At 35.6% G+C, this 25,035-nt stretch overlaps 2 protein-coding genes and 1 long non-coding RNA gene across 8 annotated transcripts in view; 2 read left to right on the top strand and 1 right to left on the bottom strand.

The window, feature by feature from the left end:
• Window positions 1-262: 262 nt before the first annotated feature.
• On the top strand, window positions 263-10,692 carry Hrg (poly(A) polymerase hiiragi). 2 transcript variants are annotated; one of them, XM_077404954.1, is made up of 12 exons: window positions 263-933; window positions 1,275-1,513; window positions 1,952-2,195; window positions 2,460-2,564; window positions 2,647-2,797; window positions 2,898-3,109; window positions 3,242-3,539; window positions 4,099-4,302; window positions 4,364-4,485; window positions 4,722-4,883; window positions 5,029-5,136; window positions 5,645-10,692. In XM_077404954.1, the coding sequence occupies exons 2-12, from the start codon at window positions 1,302-1,304 to the stop codon at window positions 5,696-5,698; spliced, it is 1,872 nt and encodes a 623-aa protein (XP_077261080.1). In that variant the 5' UTR covers window positions 263-933; window positions 1,275-1,301; the 3' UTR covers window positions 5,699-10,692. The 2 variants fall into 2 exon arrangements, with proteins under 2 accessions (XP_077261080.1, XP_077261081.1); XM_077404955.1 differs by having other exon boundaries at window positions 311-330.
• Window positions 10,693-14,329: 3,637 nt separating this feature from the next.
• Window positions 14,330-22,956, top strand: Lgr3 (Leucine-rich repeat-containing G protein-coupled receptor 3). Of its 5 annotated transcripts, none has more exons than XM_077405243.1 (21): window positions 14,330-14,579; window positions 15,271-15,390; window positions 15,963-16,028; window positions 16,098-16,200; window positions 16,400-16,471; window positions 16,552-16,623; window positions 16,712-16,855; window positions 17,499-17,567; window positions 17,639-17,710; window positions 17,794-17,865; window positions 18,326-18,397; window positions 18,668-18,739; window positions 18,964-19,035; window positions 19,245-19,315; window positions 19,523-19,684; window positions 20,188-20,333; window positions 20,736-20,886; window positions 21,164-21,293; window positions 21,677-21,867; window positions 22,234-22,392; window positions 22,471-22,956. In XM_077405243.1, exons 1-21 carry the CDS (start codon window positions 14,492-14,494, stop codon window positions 22,488-22,490), a joined length of 2,124 nt encoding a protein of 707 aa, XP_077261369.1. In that variant the 5' UTR covers window positions 14,330-14,491; the 3' UTR covers window positions 22,491-22,956. The 5 variants fall into 5 exon arrangements, with proteins under 5 accessions (XP_077261369.1, XP_077261368.1, XP_077261371.1 ...); XM_077405242.1 differs by having other exon boundaries at window positions 22,463-22,956; XM_077405244.1 differs by lacking the exon at window positions 14,330-14,579 and having other exon boundaries at window positions 15,279-15,390; window positions 15,915-16,028; window positions 22,463-22,956.
• The window catches only part of LOC143896993 (uncharacterized), a 44,623-nt gene continuing 34,537 nt past the window's right edge, over window positions 14,950-25,035 (bottom strand). The window contains exons 3-4 of the long non-coding RNA XR_013256810.1: window positions 15,206-15,388; window positions 14,950-15,107 (exon numbers count right to left, since the gene is read on the bottom strand). This is a non-coding gene — a long non-coding RNA (uncharacterized LOC143896993). The remainder of the gene's footprint in view (window positions 15,108-15,205; window positions 15,389-25,035) is intronic.

Here is a 25,035-nt window from a genome sequence, read left to right as displayed (position 1 = left end):
GTCCGATAATTTATTTGTCGTTTCGAATACTCCACTGATACATAAAGGACTAAACGTGACGTACGAAAAGATCGTAATATATATAATTATTGAAAATTATTAAAAATAAAAATACTTCATAGATTCTGCAATTCTGCATTATCCATATCAATCGCTCGCGATCACGTAATTAGACGCGTCCAAGTCAGATGTCGCTATCAGCGAGTTCAGCGTGCGAGCAGCATATACTATACGTAAAAACACGACGAGCCAATGCGAAGATTGCGAAGCCGACGAGCGGACGAGGAGGAAACTACCAAACTACGCCATGTTTGTGTTGCAGCCAGCGTTGTAGGTGGTGTGCGTGGCGCGGGGTGCGCGGATATACGTGTTGCCTACGGATTATTTTTTCTTCGCGTGCGTTAACCGCTCGGCCGTTTATTTACGTAGCGTCGCGACGCAGCGCGGGGACCCGGATCCGCGACGCCGCCGCCGCCCGCCCGCCTTTCGACGCGACGTCCGCGACGAGGGGGTTACAACGCCGGGAAACGCCGCTGCCGCGCGCGTACGCACGCAACCGGGAAGACCGCCGCCGAGATCTCGGAGTTCTCGGACGCGCTTCGCCACTCGCGCGCGGTACTCGCACGTCTAAATGCGACCGCCGTTCTTGCGAAGGTTGTTTACGGGTAGCCCCGCGCCGTCGTAAGGCCGTGACCGTGACGGTGGTGTCCGCGTGGCGCGCGGATTTCTCCAGGGAACTCGACGTCGTCGTCGTCGTCGTTCCCCTCGTCAGCGACCGCAGCGCGACTCGACGCGCCGCGCTATGCCGCGCTAAACGCGTGCACTTGTGCTGTGTTTTATAACCTGACAACGCGAGCGGAGTACTTCGTCCTGCACATCTTATTTATCATGCCGTTGCATCTTTGACGAAACATTATCAAGCATTATCAAGCGGTAAGACCCTGGCGCGCGTGTCTCTTTGTCCGGCTCTTTGTCCCGATTTCGTCTCTCGCTCGTGACGCGCCGACCATCGTTCAGCTAGATTCTTCATTCACGAGGGACTTGTTGTTGGGACCGAGTGTTTGGGAACAAAGCACGTGGATCGTGCGCACGTTGAAACGAAGATCGTTCTTATCTCAAAATAGTATTTATCTCGAGAGATGCTCCCCTGTATTTTTAATATATTTTGTTCTCTTATATGTGATTTATATCCAGATTGTTCCAGAAGCGTGAGAATGACGAAAGTTATTGTATGATTGATATACAGATATTTACAGCGAGGCGTCTGTTCGCAGGTTCATACTTAATTGAAAGATATCAAAATGTGGCCGACGCAAAGTAATAATAATTCTAATGCGAACTCTGCGTCAAGCGAGAAGAACAATTTACGCACTCTAGGGATGACATCAGCTATCAGCGTGGCTGAACCCAAGCCCATGGACATTGCCAGAACCAACGAATTGAAGGAGGCCCTGAAACCCTACAATGTTTTCGAATCTGAGGAAGAGTTGAACCATAGAATGGAGATTTTAAGGTATGTCTGACCAAAAGTAATTTACAATTGTTTACATTATATAATTATCGTTGATAATTCTCGCTGATAACAGTTGCTTTCCATTTACATCAAAACTCAGATAATTCTCACTTGTGACGTCATAACTCAGTTAAACGCATGTTTTTTTTTTTTTTGCATGCTGACAAGTGAGATTCAACTGAGTTTTTATCCGCAATCGAGACCGTATGCTTTAATGAATCCAATAGACTCGCATTAAAAGTGAGGCTGTGGACCTGTATTATTATGCGATAGCTTTGACATCGAAATAAGCAAGTATAAATACAAAATAACATATCTTACCTGAGTATAAAATACTCACACATAACTGAGTGACTCGGATCACTGGAGTGTAAATGGAAAACAACTAATAAGATACTGCTATATTTGTCAACCGTTGAAACCTGCTTATTCTTACAGCAAACTGAACGCACTGGTTAAACAATGGATAAGGGATACGAGTGTAGCTAGAAACATGCCACCTAACGTGGCCGAACAAGTGGGTGGTAAAATATACACGTTCGGTTCATATAGGTTAGGTGTACATCACAAAGGCGCGGACATTGACGCGTTGTGTGTTGTACCGCGTCATATATATAGATTGGATTATTTTACGTCCTTTTTCGAATTATTGAAAATGCAGGAAGAAGTCACAGATTTAAGGGTACGTAATTGAAGGATATATAATACATGTAATACCGCACACCTTATTAAATATATTTATTTCTTCAGAAGAAGCTCTTGTATGTGCGGTATAGTATTTGATTTATATATTAAATTCATCTAAAATGCATTTGGTAGAGGAAAGTATTTATGATTATCAAATTTATGAAAAAATCAAATTAAATATATTTGTACATATACAGTAGTCTTTAATACATATTTAATTCAGATTTGATAACGTTGGCGATACTTAATTACATTGTAGGCAGTGGAGGAAGCCTTTGTACCAGTTGTAAAAATGAACTTTGATGGTATAGAAATTGACATGCTGTTTGCAAAGTTAACACTTAAGGAAATTCCAGATTCAATGGTTAGTATTTTATATTTGTATAAAAACAAAATACTCTGTGAACTTTACCTTCCGCAATAAATCTTTTTATAACTGATTGTAGGATCTCAGGGATGACATGTTATTGAAAAATCTTGATCAGAAGTGTGTCAGAAGTCTTAATGGTTGTAGAGTAACGGATGAGATACTGCGTTTAGTACCTAATATAGAAAATTTCAGATTGGCTCTTAGAGCTATAAAATTATGGGCAAAACGTGAGATTATATAATATTTTAATTAGTTATTATTTTATAATAACTATAACGCATGATGTATAAAATTTGCTTATTCTGATGTTTTTTGTTCTATTTTTAGGACATGGCATATACAGTAATGTCTTAGGTTATCTTGGTGGTGTATCTTGGGCAATGTTAGTCGCTCGGACGTGTCAGCTTTATCCTAATGCCGTGGCTGCAACTCTGATAGAAAAATTTTTCCTTGTATTCTCTCAATGGAAGTGGCCACAGCCAGTACTTTTAAAACAACCTGATAATGTCAATTTGGGTTATCCAGTTTGGGATCCAAGAGTAAGAACTAGAACACACTTTCATACTTTATATATAATAAATATTTTAAATAATGCGTGGTAGGATAATATTATATGATAAAATTTTGCGTAAAATATATTTATTTTTTAACATTTTTAATTTTTTTTTAAGGTCAATGTGTCGGATAGATATCATCTGATGCCAATAATTACGCCAGCGTATCCTCAACAAAACTCTACCTTCAACGTGTCCGTATCGACTAGAACCATCATGCAAGAAGCGTTTGAAAACGGACTGGCCATAACTGAGGAAATTATCATGGGTAAAGCAACGTGGGATAAATTGTTCGAACCGCCAAATTTTTTTGGCAAATACAAGCATTACATCGTATTGTTAGCCAAAAGTGCAAGCGCGGAGGATCAACTTGAGTGGTGCGGCCTTGTCGAGTCAAAAATACGACACTTAATAGGTAACAGATCGAATATGATGATACATTTACAAGGAACATATATTATTTCTCTTTTCATGAAAATGCTTTATTATTACCTGAGTTTACTTAACATCTGTGGAATGCAGATACAAGTTGATGTATTAAAGTATTGTAAAAATTGAAATAGATGTGTTCAAGTAGTGCGCTATGTGAGACAGCAGATTAATATGATATTATTGATGTTTAAAACTTATTAAAATTTGCTCCTTACAAAATAATTAGATTGTAATTATTTAACATTCTGTGCTTATTATTTCCTTATCTTTTTTGTTTTATTTTGTTGTTTATCACGTAGATTAATGTTGCAAAATACGTTGCAAAATTCTATGAATACGAACCAACAAAAATATATATTAAAAGCTAGAATAAATTAATAATAATTTTTCAGGAAAATGAGCAATTATTAGTTTTTATTTTAATCTGCGTCTTGTAATGGTGAAATTGTACATACATATATATTTACTATTTTTATATGTATTTTTTACGATACTAATAACCCGCGGATGCCAAATTGGCAAAATCATAACCATTCTCACAGGTATGTTGGAAAGGAATCCTCATATTACTTTGGCACACGTTAATCCGGAGGCGTTTCCACCATTGAATCCCGAATCCGGCAAACAGTGTTCTATGTGGTTCATCGGCCTGGCTTTTGCTAAGTGCGAAAAGAGCGAAAAAAGCGAGAAGGGCGAAAATATCAACGTTGACCTCACATACGATATAAAATCCTTTGTGGATACAGGTAGATTTGACTATAAATTATACAAATTTAGAATATATAATCACATATGTATTTATTATAGTTGAGAGGCAAGCAGAACAAATAAATATGTTCAAAGAGGGAATGTGGATTGAAGCTAAACATGTAAAAAGGAAGGACTTGCATACTTATGTATCGCCAAGTTTGCTAAAAAAGGACAGGAAGGTATAGAGAACATACTCTAACTTGAATTTTATTAACATTGTTAATTTTATATTATTGTACCGCATAATGTTTGCATATACATTGTGCAAGAGAACATAACGAAAGAGAACTGTCAAACGTAGCGAATATTTTATACATATAAATTCTATCTATAATAATATCAAATTATATTTCGAGTAATCACAGTTTAAGATATCCAATTGCTTACCACACTTACCACACAATAATTTTTGCAGGTTTCTAGCGGTGTGCATCGGAACGGCAACATTGCTGGAAATGGAAACAGTGGTAGCGTATCACCACGAAGTCAAGGCGATACAAGTGGCAAGAAGAGATTATCGGATCAGTCGCTCGATGCGTGTGGAAAGAAGCGGCGAATCAATGAGGCGGAAGAGCAAGTGAGGAGCATACCTACCTTCTATTGCAGTGAAAGAGGAAAAAAAGATCCTTCAAATTTTAGATATAGAGTTAAATACAATAACAAAGCTAAATGTAATAACACTTATATACGTAATTTGAATGTGTTTAATAACCCGTTTATAGACGGAGAACACAACGTTAGTCAACGTTCAATCTTGCGGAGAAGATAGCAATTCTGGTTTCAATGTACATACAGAGGAATACAAACAGAATCTGCCAACTAATAAGGACGTAAGACATTGTATATTTATATAATAAATAATAATTTTTATAACAGGATAAAATAATTGAATATAAAAATGAAACATAGTAAGTGAGAAATTTTTATTTACCATGAAATATATATATATATATATATTTTTTTTTATTCCTTCCATCTCGCCAAGTAGAGGTAAAAAAAGATAGACGCATGATAATAGTTTTTGCTTTTTTATTTATCTATCTATTGACACATTTCTTTTTGCTTAATACAGAATTCTAGATGCGTTAGAAATGTAAGCGTTATCAGTAGCAGTTGTTACTTTTGCGATTCTGAAAAAAGTTTTTCAGATCTGAAAAATAAGATTAATACGCCCCACCGCAAATAAATATTAAATAGTTTTTCATTTCATGAAGGAACTCAATCGCAATTGCGAATACATATTCCAAGGAATGGAAATACATTAAGATAAACTTGACGTTTTATTGACGACAATTAATAATATGATTCATTCTTCCTTGATGTATATCTGTTATGTAGGAAGGACCTACTAGTGCGACTACAGTAGCGCAGGAAGGATTTGTATGCACCTGATGATCATCGTGGGATTACTATCTCACGTCAATCCACAGATGCTCCTCTGGATCATCTAGACTGTAAACATTTCTCATGCAACCATCCACTGCCCACTGTAAGTCCTTCGTTTCGTAAAAACAAAACAGCGTCACGCAATGGAGGAAGCTGTTCAGGTGTGGAATCAATCAATTGATGACAATTTATGTGTTTATGTGAGACACTATAATTAATAGTATTATAAAGAAAAACATCGACAGTCAATGGGAACAATTACGCTGGAAGCTTACACGATTGTGCCAGTGTCTGTGATGTCATTTATATCACTGGGGTAATGATTTTGAAACATATAGTTGAAAAGATTTGCTGCCATGAAGGTTAAAAATCTATTTCGCTTGGAAACAGAATAGTAATCATACTTTTTATATTTCCTTTTTGTATATATCATTTACATTACTCTTTTTTTTTATCGATAAACACTTGAACGACGAACTTAAGATTTGATAATACTTGATGTAACATAATTTTACATTTAATTTACATGACGAGCAGGAATAGTTTGATCGAGAAAATTACATGTATGGAAATTTCCGTATTTGCGAGTGTTTCCACATGTTGGAAAAAAAAACACAAAATATATATAAAATATATTCTTATATAAAGTGCATTTTTATAATGCACTGCGGAATATGCTTTAAAAAATGCATATGCGTACGATTTAGTTGTAAGTAGCTCTGATATACTTTATTATTCATAACAGCGCAAGTCACGTGCCGTGATCTGCCTGTTTAGGGTTTTGCAAACAGTACTGTACTGTTAGCGTTTTAATACGCTTCACTGTTTGTACTAAGTATGAACTATTATTTACGCGATACTTAATGTTGCTATTATTTATAAGGATTAGGTGTTCCATGCAAGTTGCAGAGTAGAATATTATTTACTCCTGGAGCTTACCATTGTACACATAAAAGAAAGACACTAATGGTTTGCTTCGTCACTTTTCGCTATGCAACTGTAATGCGTTCGATAATATAACTGCATTACAAGGATCACCGACACTGGCATAAGTCCTAGGATGTTTCATTTACAAAGTACGTAGATAATAGTCACTGTAAGAAGATAAGAAATAGAGACTTGCAAATGAAACATCCCAAATAGGCCATTGACTATCTTATTGACAATTGTGTTGCGTGAGACAGTTTCGTACGGAGCCGCCTTTTAGTTTTTGCTCAGAAGCAAAGTTATAGCTTTAACGAATTAGAAAACGGGCTGATTGGACACTTGGATGATTGAAATCACCTGTCACCAACCGGTGAGTTTTTTTTTTCAGGTGTTCAACTGCCCCTCGCTCCCACTCTCTACGGCTCTGATCCTTAATCCTGATTCAGATTACCTTCTCATCTATTACAGTCCTCAATTCACGTGTTAAAGGCATGTCCACTAATCATATGCTACAAGGTATTTGATGTTCATTCTTTGGTACTTGTAAACGAAACTTGCGAATACCGCAGTCTACGCAAAAATCAGGTACTTGCAGAGTAATATTTGCCAATTTAAAAATTTCAGACGCAATTCGTACTAGCATTGAGAATTATAAGAAGAAATATTAGGTTGGCCAATAAGTCCGCGTGCGATTATTTATAAGTAACATTTATAAGTAAAAAATCGCACGGACTTATTGGCCAACCTAATATTTCTCTTTCCCCGCATAATCGGCACCGCTAACAACTCGATTGTTATATTGGAATTTTTATTAATGCAATATATTATACAATTTAATTAGTAACTGCTAATTAAATTTTAAATATGACATGAAAATCTTGATTATATAATGCTTTGCAAGTGTCATGATTTAATGTTCAGTGATTAGGAATCATTCCGTTACTTGTATATATTCGTAGATGCGCCTGAGGTGGTAGGTTTCACTCTTTCAATGCTTGTCTTGTCGAGCCATTTTATTTATTGATCGGGATATATACGTTTTCCTTTGTACTAAAAAAACAGTAATATCTTATTTCTTCGCTTTTTCATGGATTCACGCTAATTTCATGCTTGAATCTGGGATTGAGGTATATTACGGTACCGTACAAGGAGCACTAGGCCAGTCGGTTTGATCGATCATAGACCCTTTCGTTTTCCACACGTTATTGACGTTACATGACATGATTAAAAACGCGATTATCTCTCTATATAAATAACTGATCGTGAAGTCTACAGCGAATTCGTTTAGATACATCAATGTGCACAAATGCATCCAATCGAATTTATTATTAATTTATTATCACACGGTACCGTGGAACAGTCATAGGTTTATTTCGTAGTGATCGACATCGTTCGTAATAACCCTTCTATATAGATTCCACGTGAAAGGGGGAGAATATTTCCCTATAGATATTTTATTTTTAGTAATCATTCGTGATTTTTAGAAATTATTTGATTTGCAACGCGCAAGTGAGGTCGGGGTAGATTCGTGTTGAAATAAGGAGATTACTTCGTTTATTTTTATTTATTTTTGAGATATCGTTCAAATTTCAACTTTTTTTAGTCGCAGAGTCTCCTCGGAGTCACTTAATATTTTTTTTATGCACTGAGAAAAAAATATTTTGATCCAAAAAAATATTTATTAGGTGGCTCCTAATAGCATATTTACTTACTTTTTACACATTTATTTAAAATTAAATATTTTTATTTCAATTTCAATTTTAATTAAATAAAAATATAAGTAAGTAAATATGCTATTAGGAGCCACCTAATAAATATTTTTTTGGATTAAAATATTTTTTTCTCAGTGTGAAATACGTAAACGTATGCATAACGTATTGCTGATACTCGTACATAATAATGACTAAATACCTCATTTATCCATAAATATCTTTTATAAAAATTCTTCGTGAACATGTTATATAAGAAAATTTTAATATGTTGCGAGACTTGTTCATTCATTGACATATCATTAAAGTATCTAACATCTTTTGTTCTGCAAACAAAAAAACATTTGTAGCTCTTGTATTTTTCTTAAATTGCTCGACTAATGGCCGCGTTCAGGAAACACAACTGTTGAGTGAGCGCTCATTATGATTGGTTCTTACACTTAGATCCGGAGAAGAACCAAAGGTAAGAACCAATCATATTAAAGAATCACTGACCGCTCACTCAACAGTTGTGTTTCCTGAATTCGGCCAATGTTTACTTTGCTACATCCAAGATGTGCTTTGCGCGAAGCTCAATTATTTTAATAAACAGAATTTTTACGCACTATCGAAAGAAACATTTTGTTCATGCATACGTATTTTTCTTTTGTTATCAACGTCTTTCTTCTTTTACAAATATAAAGTTCTTTAAGTTTAAGCAAATTATATACTTAGGATCTCTATTTAGCGACAAAAGGAACGTGTCGTATTGATTGTCTCTGACAAATTGGACGTTTATTTATTTTGCCGTGTAATTCATTAGCATTTAACGGTATGTAGATGTGTGTGAATGTATTTACGTACACGCACATATACATGCGCGCGTATATAATTATAACTGACAAAAGTTCAAGTTTCGGAGACATGTATGTCTCTTTTAGCATGGAACAATTAAATCCCGCAAAGCATATTAATTACAGTGCAATACGTTATTTTTTTTTCTTATGACAGAGCTATGTTGTAGTTAGAAAATGATATTGATTATAATCGAGAACTTCGCGTAATTACATTTCACACAAATGGCAATAAAATATGACAAAGATGCTAACGCTTTCACCAATAACACACGAATTGCATATCTATTTTAGTAATTGTCAGAATTCTTTTTGCTTCTTCACCCACGTTCATTATTCATGTCGAACATAATCATTACATCGTATGTGTAATTGTGAAGAAACGGGACAGTTAATAATCTCATGATGATTATCTCCATCGTGATAATCGTTCAGAACAAATTTCTTTAATTTACTCGTATTTTTTCTTTATACACCGCCGCATGTCGCACTCGAATTACTGTGATCGTTATTGCTGCTATTGTCGTTTTATCCACGGTTGAAGCTTCTGTCGCTATTCTCTCGCATGTTTCACAATCACTCGCGGGTTTTTCATCACAGAACAATTATTTCAGCTTTATGGAACCGAAGTAATGCACGCGCGCGCGTCACCAGACGATCATAATAAATGTCATGGCATTCGGATCTGTTGCAAAGAAATCTCTTTCATCACATTTAATAGCACATATCGGTTTCCCGTGCTATCGGCTCTCATTGCACCAATTCCCGGCCATCCATTACCAACACTCATTATCCCGATACATTAAACTCGCTGGCTATAATCGTCCGTATATTCCTGACGTTAAACACCGCTATCTCTTAAGTTCTAAGGTTCAGGGATCGTACTATACTTTGCACGGCTTAAACGGAGAATTTAGACGTGCGATAAGAACGTGGGGGCCGTTGTCGAGATCGCTAAGCAGAAAGATGAGGTACCTGTCGGCGAATGGGGAGGCCGAGGATCGCGAAACAGTGAACATCAATGTTATCCTTGTACGCCAAATCTTATCTCCTTTATTGATTCGAGGCTGTCATGCGCCCGATTCGTACCTCTTTCTCTCTCTCTCTCCCTCTCTCCTCACTCTTTCTCTCTATCTCGGAGATAGCTAGACATGTCTGTAGCACATTTTCTCAATCCCCCCGCATTAGCCTCTCCCTTCTCCTGAAAAACCACCACCGTCGGCCAACGTGGACGTCTTGCAATTTCGATAGTGTGGCAAGGGGGGTAACAGGAAAGGAAACGCTATGTCTCTCACCCGCAATCTTATCTTTTATTATATATATAGAAAAAAAGGGAGAGGAAATACGAGACAGAAATGGGGAAATACGCTGAAGGAGAAAATAAAGGAACGAAGCGAGGCGTTGAGGATTTATGTCGCGGGTAATGCGGAATCGATGCACATGATTTTCTCGCGCGCGGATGCTGTGCGGATCGCGCTTAGGATCTCACGTCTTATATCGCGACGGTCGAGAAACTTTTTTTTTTCTTTAATACAGAATATGATGCGTCCGATTACCGAGAAATCGCGCGAAACACCGTACCGAGGACATCATCGCGAATTTATACGCAAACAGTCGTAGCTCTCGAAAAACTCGTTCGACGAGTTATTGTAAGATAACTTGTATTTGTACGTGCATTGATCGTACGTGCTCGTACGTGATGCACTTCTGCGAGCATAACGAACCGCATATGTATCGATACGTCCGCGAGATACGCTTTCTTCGTCTCCCTTTTCCCCTCTCGCGCGAACGCTGTTTCATTTTCCGAGCATTCTCACTGAAGACGCGAAGCAGAATGCGCTTGGCCGCGTGCAATGTGCATCGCCCGCATAGATCGCGAACGGCTGCGTGCTCGCGCGCGATAACGATCACCGATCCGTTGCGCATCCACAATCGGCAATAGCACAAACGAAAAAAAGATAGAACGAGGAAGGACATGCATAATTTGTATCCTGTGAACATTGTACACTCTGTATCTCTCCTGAATAAACGAAAATAAATTTTTCTTTCAACTCCTTCAGCCAAAAAAAAAATGACGGAACGTCGGTCGTGTTAAGGCGGAATGACGTCGGTGAATTGTTTTAAATTGCCGGGATCGTCCCGTCTTGCTATGATCGACAGATCTTATTCTTGTAAACATATCCTGTCCCAGATTTTATCATTGTACTCAATATTACAGTCTATGTGCAGTCAATTATGGTACAAGTTAACCCTTGACGTTTCGTTGAAGTTTTATTTCCCGCTTGAATGACAGGCTTGTCTTCCTTATCAATCGTCAACGATTATTGTCAATCGAGTTGGCGTAAGTGTTGCACAATTTACTGGATACCACAGGTAGGTAGGTATTTTCAAGATATAATTAGATTAATTTAAAAAATCGAGCTGTAATTCGATAAGATGTATGTAATACATATACTTGGCGCGAGAGAGACACTACCCCGTGTCTCTTAATGATAACTATTACAAGTAACGTATTAAAGAGGTAGAAAAGTATAAAAATGTGATATTGACAAGTCGTATAATAAAATTTATATTGACATTGATATCTTTAAAAATAAGCATTTTTATTGTTCACAAAACCATAAGAACTTCTTGCGTCTTCTCGAATCTAATGATCCATTCTCAATTTGAGATTGATGAACTACGTAATAGTCCTCTGAAGGTACGCCATGGATGCCTTTATGATCTGCAACGGAGCGCAGCTGCATCATACCTCTTAATTCTCCTTGTAGTTTATTTATAGGTAAATTAAATGAACCAGAAACACAAAGCGGTCGCGCTTCAGATAACCATAATTGTCCTATTGGAAACATTCGCGGAGATCAGAATTACCGTGCCGAACGTTTCCATGGGAAAAGATGTAAAACTTTCCGGCCGTTAAGTATATAACGGCTTTCGCGATCGAGCAATGCATATCATTAGAAGACGTACTAACTCGATTGGTATTCAGTTTGTAAAAATAATGCGCGTCTGATCGAGAGCTCTGAAATATGATGTACTAAAATCAACAGTTTTTTGCCAAATTATAATGTAGTTTAAATCTTTTTTTCTCATTAATTACGTTCAGAACTGAATAAACTCGAGGTGATTGGCATGTATTGAACCAAATTAAGATGTTACTTTTTTAATATTTCGAAAAATTTGTAATATATCTGAGACATTATAAATCTTATCTAAAAATTACGAATACGAACTATACTAATTACTGAATTAAAATATAGAATATAGTCATCGAAACATAGTCGAATACTTTGAAAATAAACTTTATAATTATGGATTTCTATCCACATTTTTGACTCGCATGAGTTCAAATCATTTTTTCGATTTCCATTGGACATTTCTTATTCGATGACATAGAACCGACATACAGTTAGACGTACAAATAACACTTCAGACGGACCAGAACACTCCGACATCGCGCCGATGCACAAGAACGTGCTGAGCGGTAATGAAATCAAAATAGAGCATAAGAGTATGTCTCCGATATGTTCATATACAAAGCCAGCAGCTCGTACGGAAGAGTACAGTTGCCGGAACCTGTCGAAAGAGCCATAGAATTTTCCGTTATCCGCAGGATAATGTCAAGCCGTAATCCCCGCTGATGAAGATTTTAATGCACAGATTGAGATATTAATAAAGGATTAGCGAGCAAATTGTACGAACGAGGTATTACTTCATTCATTTAAGTAACAGCAATTCTGTCCAATTTTTTTAGCTAACGATTTAAATGCTATATATAAATTCCTTTAAATATTATATTTTAAATGAAGATTATTTGAAAGGGCTAAATTACTAATTAAAATCCTAAGTGTATAATATATTGACGTTATGTAAAATACTGTAGGCATGAAAAACATTGATATTACCGATAAATATTGCTAACATTTGTATTGAATCATTTTGTTTTCCTTATCGGAATTTCGATAAAGCTCTCGTTATCAATAAGGGCAACAGTTAATTCCATCGATACGGTAACGCAAAAGTAATCTCAACACCTTGTTGATATTATGTATATTTTTCGCTGAGATTATAGCGAACAAAAATAGCTTGTGATCAGAAAACCGTTGTGACTTTCCAGTCACAGATTAAATATCGAGAGAGCAACAGGCTTGCTCCGCGTTAACATTTGCTCGTTGTAGAACAATTCCATTCGTAATCACACGATTTTTCATCGATTAATTAATAAATGCGCAAAACTCTTTTAAGAAGCAAAACTTTAATTATTAAGGAGAAATTGAAGCGTACGTATCGAAGCGCGTGAGGACAATTGTTTTGGAATAGAAAAATAGCCGAACTCTTCGCCAGAAGAAACTTTGCACGAGTCTGAAATCGATATTATTTCCTTTTTATTAATCCCTAATCTCCATGGTGGTTATCGCGTGAGATATTGTGCAAAATGTCACCAGCTGCAGCAGGGTGAATCACTCGTGTGAATCGAGCAATCTCCAACGGTACAAATGCAGGCAAATCTGCATGTCTCATGAACTTTATGTCGTATTCTAGGCACTGTGAGATGTGCTTTGACCGTAGGTAAAATTATTGCGATATTCACCCTCGATGGAGCCTTACTCATAAAAAGTACTAAGTTCTCCAGAAAATAGCAACTTTATTTCTGAAAATTTATACGTACTTTTAGGCTAATGCAATTTAGTATTAATTATTACGTATAATTAAAATCTTTCCATTTCGTTTGATCTCCCTTAAAAACTTAAATGTCTTCATTAGAAGAAATTATCAGCTTATTTTTAGAGCTTGATCTTGTATGATAGAATCACTTTCTTAAACGATTTAAAATATTTATTCTGTTTTTACAACAATAATATATAAATGTATGTTTATAGCTGTATTGATTAAAAAATAATTCGTTGTAAAATTTTACTTTGCGTTATTCTAGAATAATGGAATGCAACATTTGTAATAAAAGATTGCAAGAAATTAAGAATTCCGTAGCCTCTGCAGTAAGTCTTATTTACACACGTTACTATGCAAGGGAGGCTGCTGGCCGGAAGATTAGAAGAACTGCATACATAGGAAAGCTTCTCCAGGGTCGACGAAGAGCGCGTGTGCAATACATTGAAGCTTACATCACGAACAAACGGATGCAACTAAGTGTCAGTTAGTGTCCTGAGTGCTAGCCAGTTACACGACGCACGTAAAAATTCGTATGGTGATCCAATATAGTCATTCGAATACAGAAATTATTTATCCTTCGCCTAAATTTTAAGATTATAATTATATTAGAAAATCTAAATTAATTTATTGCGTAAAGATAGCAAACATATTTAAAAACTATGAAGTATAAGCATATCGTTATCGTCGGTGCATCACTGATTACAACACTCTGCTTGCTTTCTGGACTAATGTACTACCTCAATCAAGGTATAATTTATTAATACCTATAGACAGATTTATTTTCAGCGGATTTCATTATTAATTTTTATTATTTCAAAGAATTTTCCAACGATTGCGACTTTATTATTTATTTGTGCGGTAGTTTAATAAAAATTAATAACTTTAAAGAAAAAAATAAGTATTGTAAAAATTATAATAATTTATATTATATAATTTTCTAAATTACATAAATATCGTTGGCAGTTCTAAGAATACGATAGAAATTTCTTATTTTCTTATTTAGAAGAGGTACTCATATTTATTTATGTATAGTAAATATTATAAAAAATGAAAGAACCGTCTATCATGTATAAAATCTTTATTTATTATTTGCAATTATTATACATAATATCTTCCTTTTTGCATGGTATAACAAACCATGATTTGAACGTTTCGTTGAATATACAGATTACTTAATAGCTATTTTCTATTCCTTAGCACGTACGCGTCGCTTTAACAAGATAAAAGTGCGTCCTTCGAGCTAGGCGTGAGACTTGAATTATTAGATTGTTTCCACTGAAAATATACGATAGTACGTTAACCATCGCCTGCATACGTGATAAACTGCCACATGATAAACATTTTCGTGAAAGAACGATTCTCACAATACTCACAATTTTATGATAGTTTACCAAGAAAATGTAATATCGACAAACTCTGGTATATTTTCATATTTCAGACAAATGTCCCATCGGTACCTTCCTGTGTCTCAACAGTACCATGTGTATGCCGCAACGTAGCTGGTGCAACAGTGTACCGGATTGTCCGCATAGCGACGATGAATCCACAGAAAATTGCTGTGTGTTCCAAATCTTTTTTATATTAATAATTACCACAATTTTTGCCACAAGTTCATTTTAATTAATTTCTACTCGAATTTGCTTACAATTTATTAATTAATTAGTCGTAAAATCTGTTAATATTAGAAAAACTAAGCGTCACTTATATGTAGACATCCTATTATAGGATACATTTACACACACACACACACACAGAACTTTGAAAAAGTGTTTAATGGAAAATAAATTGGCATATATAATCACTTTTGTATCTCGTCAAATTTCAACCAAAGCACCTTAATAATTTCTGTAATTCAAAATAAAAAATTTGAAATTTGTTATTTTGACGGGATTGGTTGTTCTAGTGTTAAACTTCCGATTCGCTAGTATATATATAAAAAAATTCTATTATCTCACTATCTTAATCATTTATTACTTCATACATAAGTATTTTAATAACGACATATATTTTATCTTAGCAGCACTAACTTTCATTTATCGTAATTTTACGTTTGAAGGAGAAAGATTTTATCCTGATTTCTAGATTTCCAAAGATAATTTCGCGTCCCTAATTGATAAATTTGCTGTGCAGTTGACATGCACGGAAACTGGGATTGGTTTATGAAAGAAAGAGATTGGGGAAACTCGGAGAATTGCGGTAATATATCATAAAGTACGCGATAAATACGATATTTGAGATATTTAAAAATTTCTATATGTTTCTCAGATACATTTGACGCTCCAGCTGAATGCATTTACCACGCGTGTCGTGCGACTTGTACGAATTATACCAATGTGCCCAAGAACCTGTCACCGAACGTAACAGCAATGTACGCTTCACAGAAAAATGTTATTTTTATATATAACATCATTTTTATACATATAGCAAAACATGTTGCACGTTAGATAACTAATATTAGCAATTCGATTGATTTGCTTAATAGAATTATGGGTGGCTTTAAATCAATTAAGTGTGTTTCTCTGAACACTATTAATTAATAATAACATGGATATATATGACTTCTGCAGTTTTCTAACTGACAACTCGCTCACGCACTTATCTCGCAACGCGTTATCGAGATATCCGGAGATACGCTTGTTGTAAGTTGTTCTTACCTCCGAGATGCATTGCAGAATATAAAAAACTTAACAAAACTCTGCATAAAACCTTATGATTTCAGATATCTCGATAATAACGATATAGTCAAGTTAGAAAAAGGGGTTTTTCACCATCAATCTAAATTGTTTTGGTTGTAAGTAAATTTTACGTAAAATAATTATATACGTAAAATAATACTCTGAAAGGTATTTGCATATAACGAAATTCGTTTATGTGTACAGAATTCTCACAAATAATAGCATCAGCGAGATCCTACCGGGGCATCTAACGGGACTGAATAAATTAGAGACTCTGCTACTGGATCAAAATAAAATTGTGACGGCAGATTTTTCTGACTTGGAAGACAGCACTGCTTCTTATTTGATGTAAAATTATCTCAATCTCAGATTGGAGAGTTATTTTACATTACTCTACTATGTTAAATTATATGAAAAATTAATGACGATCTCAATCTGTTAACTTTCCACCCATTTATTGTGACATAAATACTTGCTTTCTGTAATCAACGTTATATAGCTATATATTTAGCGTTCTGTTTTTAGAGCTATATGATTCATACAAAATAAAGCTTGAAATCAGTCACTAATTTCCGAGCAATCTTAATCTAATCCACGTATGATAAGCATGCTTATTATTTATTCTACAGTACATCATTACAAAAAGTATAGATCCGTTTATAGATTAATTGCTACCTTAATCCGTTTATATAGATTGCTTCCTTAATCCGTGCAGTAATTTCGCGTTTGAATGAAAGGCGAATAATATGCAAATCTTATGCAATCAGATTGAAATAAATTGCAACAAAATTACAGTCAATTGTGGAAATTTATCAGTGTCGCTCCTTTCGAGAAGAATTAATTTTCCACGTGTGTCATATTATACTTTTTTATTTATAAGAATCGCTGTTAACGATCATCAATGTAGCTGTTAATATAAGATTACATCGTCCATAATCATTGGATGTTGATAATATACTATATTAACTTGCTCTTTTCTATTTACAAGTAGAAATCTGAGCAAGAACATGTTAACGACGTCCGCGTTGAAGCTACCACGATTGCCGGTGTTGACAGAAATGTAAGCCTATACACGTAATACGTATTTAATGAAAATAGAAAACGTGTACATGTTTTGATTTTCCGTTTTAGAATATTGGACGGAAACCACTTCGAGTCGTTAACGGAAGATCTATTCGCCGGATGCCCCGCTTTGAAATCACTGTACGTACGTAAGTAGATTACGGAAGCGATTACTGTCATTGTTAATAAGATTCATGCGAGCTAACGGCTCGACGATGATTCAGGAGTATGGAGGACAATAGCGTAAGCAGCATCGACGAGAACGCGTTTCGGAATTTGCAACAACTTGTTGAGCTGTAAGTGCATAAATGTTAATGTGACTCGGTTTCAAGCGTTTCAAGTTAACGGTATACCGGCGTTCGGTTATTGTAACCGCAGGATAAAACACATCACGTAATTCCGATTATCGATTCAATATTACTGTGCCAAAAGTCGCGCGATCGATTTCCTTTTAAAATGACGTCCTAAGCGAAATAGGTTTTTACTCTAATCGCGATACAGACATAACTAAACGCAGTTTTTAATTTTTTATCGTCATATCCGTGTTTTCTCGTACAATTATAACTCCACATCTGTTCAAAGTTGAAGTATTAAAGATTTATTACCGTACAACAGACGTTGACGCAGATACAGTTAGAAGTTGGAAACTACATTTTATCTCGAACGTTATTAATGGCAAACTCAACTGCATCTAATGGATTGACTATAAATCAGATATCGGCGATCGAGCACAATTAAAATACAGCCTTGTTTCAGCAACTTGGCATACAACAGGATAGTCACGATACCGTCAAACGTGTTCCAGCCTGTGAATAATCTGTCGAAGTTGTAAGTACAAATATCCGTGTTGTAATACCAATCCGCGCGATAATCCTTTAGCCTTACCGCTAAATGTTTGAGCTACGTACGTGCTTGAGCTCTATTCGCTGATACTTATAACCGCTAAAGATCTGCTCACGAAAGTGAACTACGCAAACGTCACGTATACCCGCGAGCCCAACCGGTTTTAATTTAAGTTCGTGTAAACCGGAATCTGTTTGTGAAAATAAGATTCATTACTCCTAGCGAGATGTACGTGATATGGTCTCATTCTTCCAGATTAATCGGTTACAATCCTGTCGTCGAGTTATCAATGACGCTTTTTGATCCATTGAGTAATCTCCGTTCTCTGTAAGTTGCATCGTTTTTTTCTTTTAAAAGCTATAAAGTGAGCAATTTTTCCCACTCAATAATAATGGAACATGAGAGATTATAATAGTAAATTTTTCATATTGATTTTGTAAATTACGTCTCCTTTCTTTTAATTTATATCAGTATAAATAAGTTAATATAATGCAATAAGTATAAACCAATTTTTATTATAAAATCTTTTATTATAAAATATGGAATTTCAGAAGTGTCGAAGACATAAACATGGACAATATGGATAAAAACGCATTCGACGCGTTTCCAAGACTCGACTTTGTGTACGTTTCTTGCGGTTATTTAATTAAATATTAAATATTAATAATAAATATATATATAAATAATAAATATTATTAAATATAATAATAAATATTGTATACAAAATATTTTTTTTTTTTTTTAACAAAGACATTTATAATTTTTAAGATTGTTAAAAAGCAAATGATCTTTTTGCAAATTATCTTTTGACACAGGATTCCAAATTTTTCAGATATTTCAAGAAATTTCATTATTGCATGACTTACGCACCGAAGGTGCAAAAATGCAGACCTACTAGCGATGGTAAGGCGTATATCGCGATTATAGAGATAGAAGCTACTCAAATTGCAGCATTTGATTCAATTCATGATTCAATATTGAATATTTGATTCAATCGTGAAACATGATTGATTCAATATTGAATCAAACGTGACAACAAGATGCGTGTCAAGGAAAATGACTCAATATCGATCTCTTTCTTCCTCTTTCCGTCTTTCTCTTTTTCCGAAGGTGTATCATCGATGTCTCATTTGCTGGACAAGCCGCTGTTAAGGACTGCCGTTTGGAGCATATCTTGTGTCACTTGTCTCGGTAATAGCCTCGTTCTGTGGGGGAGATTCACCGCAAAAGATGAGAATCGCGTTTTGAGTATCATTATCAGAAATCTCGCAGGTAATTGCGCAAGCAATTGTTTCCAACGGGAATATTTAAAGCTTCTGTGAGAATAAAGTTTTTCCTCACATTTTTCAAAAAGATAACTAAACATCCGGAAAATTCAAAGAAATCAAATAGTTTTTAAACGTTGTAACATAAAATAATTATATAAAAATATGAGGATCGGATAAAAATAATTTTATGATTTTGTGATTCTAAATATTAATCGTTCTTTCGATAATAAACGTATATACGCTTCGAAATCAGTGAAATTTTAAAAAATTTAAATTTTTCCATAGCCGCTCGCTGCGACTTTAGAATTGCATAGACGCGAGATAACGACAGCGAAAATAATCCTTATTCAAATGATTCGTGGTACGCATCGAATCACGAAAGTGCACGCGAGTTATCATAGTTTGCGGTTCACAACAAAGCGCAACACGATGATCGATCGAGCATATTATAATGTTAGGCTCACTATAAATCACAAGGCGGTAAAGTCACGTAAACCTCTTTTATAGTGTCCGACATGTTGATGGGAATATACCTCTTCATAATCGCCATAGAAGACGCGAGGTTCCGCGATAACTACAAAGAGGAAGCGAATACGTGGATGTCCTCATGGCCCTGCACACTCCTTGGAGCATTGGCGATGACATCATCCGAGGTATGCACATCAACACTTCAATGAATCCCACAATTTTCAATTCGCAACATACAATTTAACGGTATTATTTATAATGACCGCTTGCGCTACTGTTGAGCGAAATCTGAGCGCCGTGACAAAATGTCAACATATGTTAGTGATATTATGTGGTGCATTCAACTCTTACGTCATTATTGTAAGGCATTTGCGATTTCTTTGCTCAAATAAATATAGATCAAACCGCATATTTTTCTCGAAACGAGTTTAATCGATTTGGATACAGGTAACTGATTTTAATTAACACGCGATTCTAATTTCTCAGAATAGCAGTGTTTACATATTACAGTTAAATAAAAATTGAGATTAGAAGACACTTAAGAAAAATCGGAAATTAAAATAAATGATCGTAAATTGCTCGGCAAGGTTTCCGTGCTCATCCTGTCATTTATGTCCGTGGAGCGATTTATTTTGATCGCAGCACCTTTGAAGTGTCATCGCGCCATGACATCTCAAGCTGCATCCTCATCGATGATCGTCATCTGGATTGTCGGACTTGTCATCGCGCTCGTGCCAGGTTTGTTTACGCGATGGAATAATGTTTTTATTTAACTTTTTAATTATTTTTTCTTTAATTTAATATCATTTTTAATTATTATTTATTATATAATTATATTTTACACAAGGCATCAGTAAAATATAAACATTTTTGAATTCATATTTCAAATATTATAAATATGCTTGAGCCACTAATTACGTCATTTTAATAAACGTGAAGACTTTTTTAAGAGAAAATAATAGAAATTTTCCACATCATAATCGGATTGTTCTCTCTCTGAAACTTTCCCCGAAAGTTATCCATTGGAGAAGCAGCACACGATTCTACGGTGTCAATGGAATGTGCTTTCCTCTACACATTGACGATCCGTATCTGATAGGCTGGGAGTACTCAGCCTTTATCTTTCTGGGACTTAATCTCATCGGGTAAACACACTACAAAAACTTTGTAATTGAACCATGGATTGAATTATGTGATATGGAATCAGCTGTCATTTCTCTAAGAATGTGTTATAATTTACCGACTGTCTCTTTGATTTTTTGATATCACAACAAAATTTCTAAAATTTATTTAGAAAATTGTATCCAAATAGTTTTTGGAGTTGGTTCTACATTGCATAATTACATCTAATCATTAGTATCAGAATTTTCTCTCTTCGTAACTACAATTATGTCAACGGTATAGCGTTCGTTACAAAATTTAATCAACGTATACCACGATCTTAATCAATTCTCATTTCGTGATTGCCATAATATTGCATTGGGGAAGAAGGGAGCCTTTTCAAAGCTATCATTGCATTCATTTGCAGATTGATGATTATCGGTTACGTTTACGTTGCCATGTTCGCCAGCATCTGGAGAACGCGCCGTGCCACGCCGTTGTCGGTCGGCGATTCCGAGTTCGCCCTCAGGTTCTTCCTAATCGTGTTGACAGACGCGGCATGTTGGGCACCGATTATAGCGTTGAAAATTCTCGCCATGATGAAATATCCCGTGCCACGTAAGCAGAAACGCTGATGCGAGTTTTCGCGTTCCCACCGAGTCGCTTTCATTGCTTTCATCGTCACCGTTACAAACTTTGCTCGATAAATATACGCATGCAAATCTTAAACTACATTTCTTTTTAGCATACTATACTTTTATCATGAGAAACACGAACGAATAAAATATTTACTTTCTTATTTCATTTCGCGAAGAAATTAATATAAAGAATTACAAGCTAGTGTTAAAATATTAGATATAAAACATAGAATATATTATAAAAATAATGTAGATCAATAAAAGATCTATAAATATTAATATAAATTCAGATATTTAGTGGCGCAGTTAAATTTAAAAGATATTAATAAGTGAATAACATTTATAGCCGATTTACACGCCTGGGTAGTGATTTTCATTCTGCCGGTGAATAGCGCGGTCAATCCGTTGTTGTACACTTTTACCACGCCGAAATTTCGCGAAAGGCTCAACGAGGGTTGGTTCGGAAAAGTGCGTAGTTACGTATCGAGGAAACATTCCAGACAAGGTTTGTGTTCCAATATGAGTAATTGTTTGTACTCTCTACTCGTAAAACGTTTATTGCTTTTATTATACAGATTCGCAGGCATCAGCCAGCACCAATAAAACCGTGATTACCGATAGAAACATGATACAACCCACTTGGAACGAATGTGATGACGACGGAAGGAGAACGCCGCCTTTGCTTGATTTGAACGATGAAAACGCTCGATCCGAGAGGCGGGACTGAGATTTAGTCATTTTCGTTGAGATTTATTAATTACATGTATCATGCTTCTGTATATTAAATATTACATAAATGGTGCTGAGATATTCGTGCGTGCATTGCCGAGCCGATAGGTTGTAATTACCATATAAATGAACTATAAATCTTTATAGCATACATATCTGTGGTATAGATAATAGACGACTAGCTTAGAACCAGCAGTAGTGAGAAATTTAATTAACTGTGGTGACCATTGAAGAAGAAAATCTTTATGAACGGAAAGATCGTAATGTAATTTAAATTGAACTCAATTTGTATTACGTCACGCCAAAGAAACTTTCAATAATATGCTACAGAGAATGATTATTTGCATTTGCTGCTTCACTGATTATCGCGAGAAAGGTGGTTTTATCTACTTTTTTAGAAAATCTGTCTGGTGCTGTTGTTGTTTAAGAATACTGCTCTCGTAATCTCTTCGGCTCTGGCTAATAATGTTTTGTTACAAGCAACTCAGCAAGAAACTTTAGTTTAGATATCGTGCGCCTATCCTCCTTTCCTCAGAGATCAGCCGTAAGAAAGGTATCCGGAATACGCTCTGGTTTCTGAACGTATTGTTTCGCGCATGGGTGATCCCGGCATGCGGATATTTCAATTGTACGAACTCTGATGGCCCCCGACGGAGTATCCACCCATACGAGAGTAGAGAGGTCGCGCCGTGCTCGAAAACGTACACATAAATTATTTTCCGACGAAGTCGGAAACGCGAGAACGTGCTCCGAAAAATTTACGACATCGATTCTGATGTACCGGCAAATCATGTCCCATCCGATGTGGCACCGTTATATGCCGGGTCAGCGCCACTTGTTCCGTATTATTATTGCGAGATGAGAAATTTATCTTCGAATACACGGGCGTGACTTTTTAACGGACGCTCTAAAACGGGCACTACATCACTCTCAAATAGCGCGGCCATCCCTTGCGATGACTTATGAAGCGATAATAAATGATAAAGACGAAGAAAGCGAGATAAGGAATTACTGACAATTAATTCCCAGCTTTGTGAGGACACGCGTGTTGTTCCTTCGTATCATACATTGACGTATCATAGTTATGAAAAGATTCGTGTAGAATATCAGATTGGCAAAGTTAGCACTCTTCTAATCAAATAACAATCTATAACACTCAAACATTATAGAAAATTGCCTTACAAATTAATAACACAATATGGTATATTATTTATTATATAGTGCCCTTCCTATATATATATATATATATATATATATATATATATATATATAAAAGGAGGCACGTCGCATTAAATAAAAAGGCATCCCGATGCATATAATTAAAAAAAAAATGCTTTTGTCAAGAGAAAAATGGAAAAACGGAAAGTAGAAATAAGGTAGGATAATTAACATGCTTATCCATAATATCCATACATCCGCTTACGAGTGAACCCCTCAATAATCCATTAAAACGCGCGTGCGGAGATATAAACAGCGAGAGATGCAACAATATCCGACTTCCAACTTTCGGAGGGTTACAGCTCGGCCGTAAATCATGCGAACGGCCAAGAAAAATGCATCTCGCGAGCACTCTACGATCTACCGGCACGTGGGTTGGCTCTTACGCGATATAATGTGTAATTTATGGCGGATGGCCAATGGTAAGGTCCCGTTAAGGGGCCTCGATACTTCGCCCGAGACAGACCGCCTTTTAGGACTGACTTTTCTTCCGCCTTAAGCTGCTAAGATTTCTTCGGCTATACAACACAATTACGCCACGACGTGGGCGGATACGCGTTATGCGATCGTCCACGAAATCGTCCCGGAATAAAAAGAAAGCAAACATCTCGCTACAACGATGTAGGTAGGTTGGTAGGCAAACCGGTATGACGCATTGGTATACAAATATACTTGAATTATCGAATCATATGATCTAAACTTCTAAACAAAAGCTGCGTGTCATTGTAGATACTCTTGAAAGCCTTTCTTATCTGAAAAAAAAAGACGAATAATCTGTAGGTCACGATTTTATTTTCTTTCAAACTATTACAAGTTTCTTATAGAAAAAAAAAATCATAAATTATATTCACAAAGTAAATATACATTCATCTCCTTTTAACAAAATACCACAAAAAAGTTTAAAGTTGATTAAATATGTGAAATAATTGATCATTAATTTTATCTGGTTAATCGTAGTTTTATTGATAATATAAATATATTGATGAAGCCGTCTTATATTTATCTCGAAAACAATTAACAAAATTTCTAACATTAATATTTCTGATAATTTTGATATTTCTTTAATTAAATTTAAATTGCATATTTTAATTGAAACGAGGTATAAAACTCGACTTGAAATACACGATAAAGAGAATTTTCCAAGACACGATAACGGCGCCGAGAGGCACCGACCGGAAGGTAGAGAACGTGAAGAAATTTC

This window comes from Temnothorax americanus, unplaced genomic scaffold, assembly GCF_048541705.1.
Source record: "Temnothorax americanus isolate GAGA-0224 unplaced genomic scaffold, ASM4854170v1 Scaffold2, whole genome shotgun sequence".
NCBI lineage: Eukaryota > Metazoa > Arthropoda > Insecta > Hymenoptera > Formicidae > Temnothorax > Temnothorax americanus.
The sequence above is the reverse complement of the archived record's forward strand: the minus strand, read 5'-3'. Positions and strand labels throughout refer to the sequence as shown.